The sequence below is a fragment of the Triticum aestivum genome, chromosome 7B, assembly GCF_018294505.1.
Source record: "Triticum aestivum cultivar Chinese Spring chromosome 7B, IWGSC CS RefSeq v2.1, whole genome shotgun sequence".
Lineage (NCBI taxonomy): Eukaryota > Viridiplantae > Streptophyta > Magnoliopsida > Poales > Poaceae > Triticum > Triticum aestivum.
Window position 1 is genome coordinate 456,172,413 of NC_057813.1, and position 7,540 is coordinate 456,179,952.

The 7,540-nt window shown below is 46.2% G+C and overlaps 1 protein-coding gene across 1 annotated transcript; it reads right to left on the reverse strand.

Annotated features, from left to right (window-relative positions):
• Nucleotides 1-4,040: 4,040 nt before the first annotated feature.
• On the reverse strand, nucleotides 4,041-4,715 carry LOC123158964 (60S ribosomal protein L27-3). The gene has a single exon (XM_044576776.1). It carries the CDS (start codon nucleotides 4,653-4,655, stop codon nucleotides 4,242-4,244), a length of 414 nt encoding a protein of 137 aa, XP_044432711.1. The 5' UTR covers nucleotides 4,656-4,715; the 3' UTR covers nucleotides 4,041-4,241.
• Nucleotides 4,716-7,540: the final 2,825 nt, after the last annotated feature.

The window sequence follows — 7,540 nt, forward strand, 5'->3', positions numbered from 1 at the left end:
GGATAGCAGACACGTAGGACTCTGACATCCCCAACCCACCCAGAAGACAGCCAGAGCAAATTTTGCGGGTCAGTGTTGGAGATGCCCTTACTAGGAACTGGAAAACACAAGGAGCGTGTAAACTAAGTAATTGTGGAGAAATGAGATGAACATGGTCCTCGAGTTTCTTTCTTCTTTGTTGCATCCAAGAGAGTGAGGCCATAACAGAAAGTCATTCGTGTGTCCTCGAGTCACGGAGTGCTGAGCTTACCAGCACACTCGCAAGCAGGACATAGATAGCAGCGAGTTCAACATAGTGGCACATAATTCAACATAGTCTTAAACAAACCGTTCAACACTAAAATGAAGCAAACCACAAAAGAGTGAACTTTCTAGACATCCATGGCAAAGGCCACATCGTGCTTCTTGCACATCGTCACCACCTTGACGTCGGCTTTGTTGAAGACGGTCAACTTGAAGGTGCTGGGAGTCGGCAACTTGAAAGTGACAAGGTACCCAATCTTGATTTGGTGAACAGTGGCGAAGGGGGACCAAACTTGGTCAAGGGTGACTATCTCGTTGATCACCAGGACCGTCACCCTCCAGGTGCAACCGATGTTGGTCTTGAGCTTGAATTCCTAAGGGGCGGCGTGGAAGTGCTTGGTGAAGTCCAGTGGCATCGGCAGGCACTCCAGATTCGGTGCAAGGATGACCTTGCAAAAGTGGGTTGGCCTAGCCTCCTCATGGAAATGGTCGAAGTTGCTTGCCGACTTGGGGGCGTTGGGGTGCTCCACCACCTCCTTGCCCTTCTCTTCGGTCGACACTACCTGCTTGCTCCTGGAGTTCTCCGAGTGAGCGTTATCAATCTGCATTATGAACAACATGAATGAAGGTAAATAAAGGGACAAATGCAACACACCACAACTGCTTATCAGCATTCATTAGTCCCATCCATCTAGTCCAAAGCCCCTAATTATCCACCACTGCACTCCACTACTTCTCTTTGTCTATTTGTCTTCTATCCTCTTCATTGGCTCTGGCTCACCACCTATCCATCACCATGAATCCCATCCCCAACCCCTTCCCCAACGGCATTGGACATAGGGCTTTCTTCCTTAGTTACTCGCTCGGTGACCGCACCAAGTTCGCCAAGACCATGGAGGTGAGCTCTCAGTTCACCAGCACCGAGGACATGCATAAAAAGGCAGACGATGTGGTGTTGAAGTCGGTGAAGGGGGAGTTAAAGACGATGATACCTAACCCAGTCAATGGCGCTATGCTAGTGGACATACTGCGTTGGGCAATGGATCAGGCCGAGTCCGACGACCCTGGTCAAAGAGCCAGATGGGCCAAGGACAGGCTTGTCAGGACTCCTCATGCCCAACCGGCCGTCAGGTGGCGCCGGAGGACGACCGCGAAGTGGTGGAGCTGGTGATCAGGGCGCCGGCTAGGCAACCGTACAATGTTAATCGTTCTGGACCACGCCGATGATTAGGAGATGATGGATGATGCGGTCGAGCTGGAGGTGGTCGACGACAAGGCTAAGGGCCCCCGCTGCTCCAAGTGACTCCAGCCCTAAAATTCATTTGTACTGCCTAAATCCACATGTAGTGGTTAATCCCCTAACCCCACGTTCAATCCAATCCCTAACTCACGAATCGAATGAAAAAAATCGAAAGAGAGGACAAAAGGCTTACCGCCATTGTCGAACTCCTGCCAGTGAGGTGGTGAAGCCGATGATCGACATCAGTGCTCGCCTTGCAATTCTTCACTCCGCTACTTATCGTTGTCGGTGTGAGGGTGGGGAGAGAGTGGTGAGGGTAATTATGCCGGCGCTTCAGGAAACAATGCCACGTCTCGAGCCTTGCCTCCGCCGACCACGTGCCTTGAGTTGCATCACTTGAAAAAATGATCGATTCAGCCGTTCCTCCTGAGCCTGGCCTAAAAGTGCGTTAAGGTGTGCGCGGACCAACATTTTGAGGCAATCCAGGCAAACAAACAGGGCATTTTCGTGCCACACGGGTCTGATTGGCCTGTATGCACCGAGCACGTCTTGTAGATGATTGACATTACGGTGTTTCCCGAGCTCCAAGGAATTGGGATGATCACTTGAAGCACACTTGTCAGACCATATCTCATCGATGTCATTGGTGGTATCTGCTTGAAGCGCCTGAAGTTAATCCCAAAGGGGCGTTTACCGAGGACCATTAGAGAATCATCAGGTAACAGCAGCTCTTGGGAGCAACTCTTGGTTTGCAAACACAGCAGCGTATGCTTATCTTGCGCTTAGCGTCTTCTCATTTGATCAACTGGTGTGCATGCCAAGAAGTTCATTATGTGATACGTGAGGATTAAAAACAGAACTACACAGGGAAAGAATGAGTCAAGAGTTGAATTGCTGAACCAGCAAAGGGCTCAACCCCCCTGATGTACTTCAGGATGCAGTTGGATCACTGACATGTGGGCCACCCAGACATGTTGCAAAATGGCGTTGTCCATCAGATGCAGTGCCAATTTCAAACCCCATTGAAGAATTAGAGGGCGTAGAGTAGAATAGGGCGAAACTGACAAGAGGGGCATGAGTAACATAACTCAGCAATGTACAGCCAACATCAACAATAAAACGTCACTAACACAACATATAGTACAAAACAAAACCATATAAATTATCAATTGACGAAGGGAATAAAGCGGAGCCACTTCATAGGAATGTAAATCACTTAACAAATTTCTACAATATAATATTAGCATACAAATATAGTAACATAACTATTTTGCAATCGTTATAATAACTACAATATCATACAGTATCTATTGAACTTACATCAATGGAATAACACAAACCAAGGGAATAACACAAAACTACGACTGAACCAACCTAGCTCCAGGAAGAGCAGAGGTACACAAGCTAATAAAAACTAGTATTCAGTACTTTGTTTTCTAACTATTGTTGCTAGTTAGCTTTTCACCAGAATACTTGCAACACTAGAAAAAAAGAATACTTGCAACAGAGATATAAATACAGCATTTGACGTCGCAAAACACTCAAAGGGATCAAATAAAAATATAGCCAATACAGACCTAGACATCCCTTTGGGCAGACAAAGTAATATGGATCGGAGAGAGTACTTGACATAATGCAATTCTGGTTCAGAATACGCTAAGGCAAATGTTTTCAACACATGATAGTAACATGGCAGGGCTGTTCCATTAATTTTCACCATGTATCTGAGAGAAGCAATATATAGATTATCATTTTTGGTCCATATAGGCAGCACACAAATATGGAACACCAAATCAAAGGCAAGACAAGGCTGATCTAGTACGAGCACTACATATACCAATGAACCATTAAATAGCAAGTGAAACGAAGAACACTACACAACCAATTGCAAACAGGCCAATGCAAGCAGGAACTCAATCTTTGAGATCATGTTGCACTGTGAACGTTGTATGTTGTATGACATGATCAACAGACTGTTTCACTGCATCATTGTCTCATATTCCCATTTTCATCAAATATATCATAGTTTCTTCCAAGGGTGAACATGGTATCCACATGATAACTTTATAAGGCTCTGATACTATGTTCAATTGAGAAAAACAAGTAATGCATTTTAATCAAAAAGGGTATATAATCAAAATGATAATGTGGGACCATTTACTGTCTTGGCACTGCATATAACGGTAATGTCTTGCATATAACTGTATGAAGATGCTATGCAAGACAGTGAAAAGGGTCGACATGAAGAAGCTACAAGCATACCAAAACAGTATTAAACCCAACACAACATGTTGAGGGTGGATCAGTGGAGCATGCAAGGCAGTGAGATGGTCAACGTGTGGAAGTTACAAGCATATCAAGCAGTGCGGTAATTATTAGACAGTTAAGGGCTAACTGAATATACTGGATAGCTAATAAACACCGAAAGAACAGAATCCATGTTAGTCCTAAACAACGCACTATTTAAGAGAAAGGTTGCGTCAGATATTACTCACAAACAAGACCAAACAATATAGTTACAAGAATTGGGGGAATAAACAGCACAGGGAGTAAGCTCTAACAAAATCGCAACCATGTGCAACCATTAGCTTGATTTAACACATGGAACATCATCATCGTCATGCCTTAATTAAACTCTCTCCGAGATCCATACTAACCACAAAATCCTCATGGACAATACAAAAACAGTGATAGAGATAGTTCAGTGTGCTATTGATTGCAAGAACAAGGAACTACTAGTATTGTAAAGACTCTGCTCCTAGAAGCGGAGCTTGGTGAAGAACCACCTGTTCTTGCCGGTCTTGAACCTCTCCTCGAGACGTGCCTTGGCGGCCTTGCAGGAGGCGACCTTCTTGTCGCGGGTGGCGAGGGCGTCGGGCCCGCCGGAGGCGACGTCCTTGAAGTCGACGTCGAGGGTGTAGCGGGTGGGCATGATGTGGGTGAAGTTGACCAGCTTCAGGAAGCACTTCACGCGCGACTTCTTGGCCGTCTTCTTGGCCGAGTCCTTGCGGATCACCTTCTTGGGGTACTTGGCTAGGCCGGCGACGAGGCAGTGGCCGTAGGGGCGGTCGCGTGTGCCCTCCTCGAAAACGCGCACAATGACCGCCTTCCGGCCGGCGAACCGACCCTGGAGAAGGATCACCGCCTTGCCGGGCTTCAGGAACTTCACCATCTTCGCGTGCTCCGCCGCCGCCGAGTGGGTTGTGTGGGTTTGGTCTGGGAAATGGGGATAGATTGGACGGGAGGAGCTTATATAGTGCGGCGGCGCTAGGGTTTTGACGATGGTTCATCGGTTTGGATGGTTTTAGTTTGATCGGACGGTGACAAGGTTAGGAGATCCGATGAAGTCGTGGGACCGGGCCGCGACCTTTTTTTCCTCATCTCATATAGGTAAATTATATACTCTTAAAAAAATGTATGGTTGAGTACTACCTTGTGCTGGTTTATTGGTCCCATTATATTACATGCCAAATTTTAATCATAAATTTAACTAATAAAATATTCATGCATGTCATAACAAATTATATCATTGAAAACTATGTTCAAATATGAATCCAACGATGAGATCGAATGAAGTCGTGGGACTGGACCGTGATTTTTTTTCCTCGTCATATAGGTAAATTCTCTTAAAAGAATGTAAGATTGAGAGTATATATACACTACTACCTCTGTCCTGGTTTATTGGTCCTTATTATATTTTTTGCTAAATTTTAACCATAAATTTAACTAACAACATGTTCATTCATGTCAATAAAAATGATATAATTTTTGGTGACATGCATTAATATTTTTAGTTAAAAAAAATTATCAAAATTGGCACAAATTATAAAAAAGACCAATAAACCAGAACGAAGATAGTACTTGAAAGGAATGTAAGGCTTCATGTTCACTTTTTTTCCCATCATCCCTTTGTCCAATCTTTCTTTTTTTTGCGAGAAAAACTTTCAATCTATTCATCTTCAACCATAGTACAATGAACACTAAAAATAATAAAAATTACATCCAGATCCGTAGACTACCTAGCGACGACTACAAGCACTGAAGCGAGCCGAAGGCGTGCCGCTGTCATCGCCCCTCCCTCGCCAGAGCCGGCAAATGTTGTTGTAGTATACAGTCGAGAAGTCGTCGTGCTAAGGCCCAATAGAACCAACGCACCAGAACAACAACCGCCGTAGATGAAGAGTGTAGATCAAAAGGATCCAACTTGAAGACACACGAACGAAGACGAATGACGAACAGATCCGAGCAAATCCACCAAAGACAGATCCGCCGGAGACACACCTCCACACGCCCACTGATGATGCTAGACGCACAACCGGAAATGGGGCTAGACGGGGAGACCTTTATTCCATCTTCAGGGAGTCGCCGCCGTCTCGCCTTCCTGAGTAGGACACAAACCCCAACAAAACTCAAAAAAAGATCTAAAAACGGAGCCCTCCCACCGGCAAGGGCCGAGATCCACTCTGTCTCCATGGCCCTAAGGCCACCGGAGACGGGACGAACCGGCACCGGCGGGAGGCAGAGAACCCTAGATCTTGGAGGCGGCGACTGGCTAGGAAGACGTGACCAAACCGAGAGATTGTCCAATCTTTCTTTAACACATTACAAACGCAAGCACTCATATAAAGGCACATACACTCATCACTATGAACGCACACACACACATCCTACCCCTATGAGCATCTTCGAGATACTGGGTCGGCGTATCATCTTTGATTTTGTCAATCATCTTAATTTACTTACATTCTGAATCAATTCCATTTTAATTTAGTTATCAAACTTCTCATCAAAGTATAATGTAAATAACGGGCAAGATTTGATAAACATTTATTTACACAATCATATTAATATGAGAAGATAATCATAAACTAACATACTAGAATATTTATACTCAGTTGCAACACACAAACATGTTTGGACATCCGGGACTATTAGGACATCAAACAGGTGCCTAGCTCCCCAAAATTCAACCGGCTGGACAATCCGAACTCCCACAAATCAAGTTCACATGTGAGGGAGAAATGTGATTGTCCAGACTATCCACCATATTATCTCCAACACATGGTATCTTACAAAAACTCCACCCTATGATGCACCCTTTCCTTTTCCTACCAAACCATCCCCTTCCGCTCAGTTTCCTACTCTAGCGGGACATTTCTACCTGAAGCCCTCTCCTTTAAAACTGCATGGCGCCCACCTCGCCTTCGCCATGGCGCCCTCTCTCCTTCACACCGTACTACTCACCAACCGCCAAGGAGGTGTCCCCCACCAACCGCCCGTTGGGAAACGTTGTTGGGGAACGTAGCAATTCAAAAAAATTCCTACGATCACGCACAATCTATCTAGGAGAAGCATAGCAACGAGCAGGGAGAGTGTATCCACGTACCCTCGTAGACCGAAAGTGGAAGCGTTTAGTAACGCGGTTGATGTAGTCAAACGTCTTCATGATCCAACCGATGCAAGTACCGAACGTACGGCACCTTTATATTCTGCACACGTTCAGCACGATGACGTCCCTCGAGCTCTTGATCCAGTTGAGGACGAGGGAGAGTTCCGTTAGCACGGCGATGTGGCAACGGTGATGATGAAGTTACCGGCGCAGGGCTTCGCCTAAGCACTATGACGATATGACTGAGGTATTAAACTGTGGAGGAGGGCACCGCACACGGCTAAGAGATTGTTTGTTGTGCCTTTGGGGTGCCCCCTCCCCCGTATATAAAGGAGGGAGGGAGGAGGTGGCCGGCCTAGGGGACGCGCCAAGTGTGGGGAGTCCAATTAGGATTCCCAATCCTAGTTGGAGTCCCCTTCCTTTGCAAGAGGGGGAGGGAGGGAAGGAGGAGGAGAGGGAGAAGGAAAGAGGGGGGGCGCTGCCCCCTCCCTGGTCCAATTTGGACTTGCCATGGGGGGCGGCCACCCCTTGCGGCCCTCCTCTCCTTTCCACTAAGGCCCACTAAGGCCCAATACTTCCCTGTGGGGTTCCGGTAACCTCCCTATACTCCAAAAAATATCTGAATCGCTCCAGAACCATTCCGGTGTCCGAATATAACCTTCCAATAT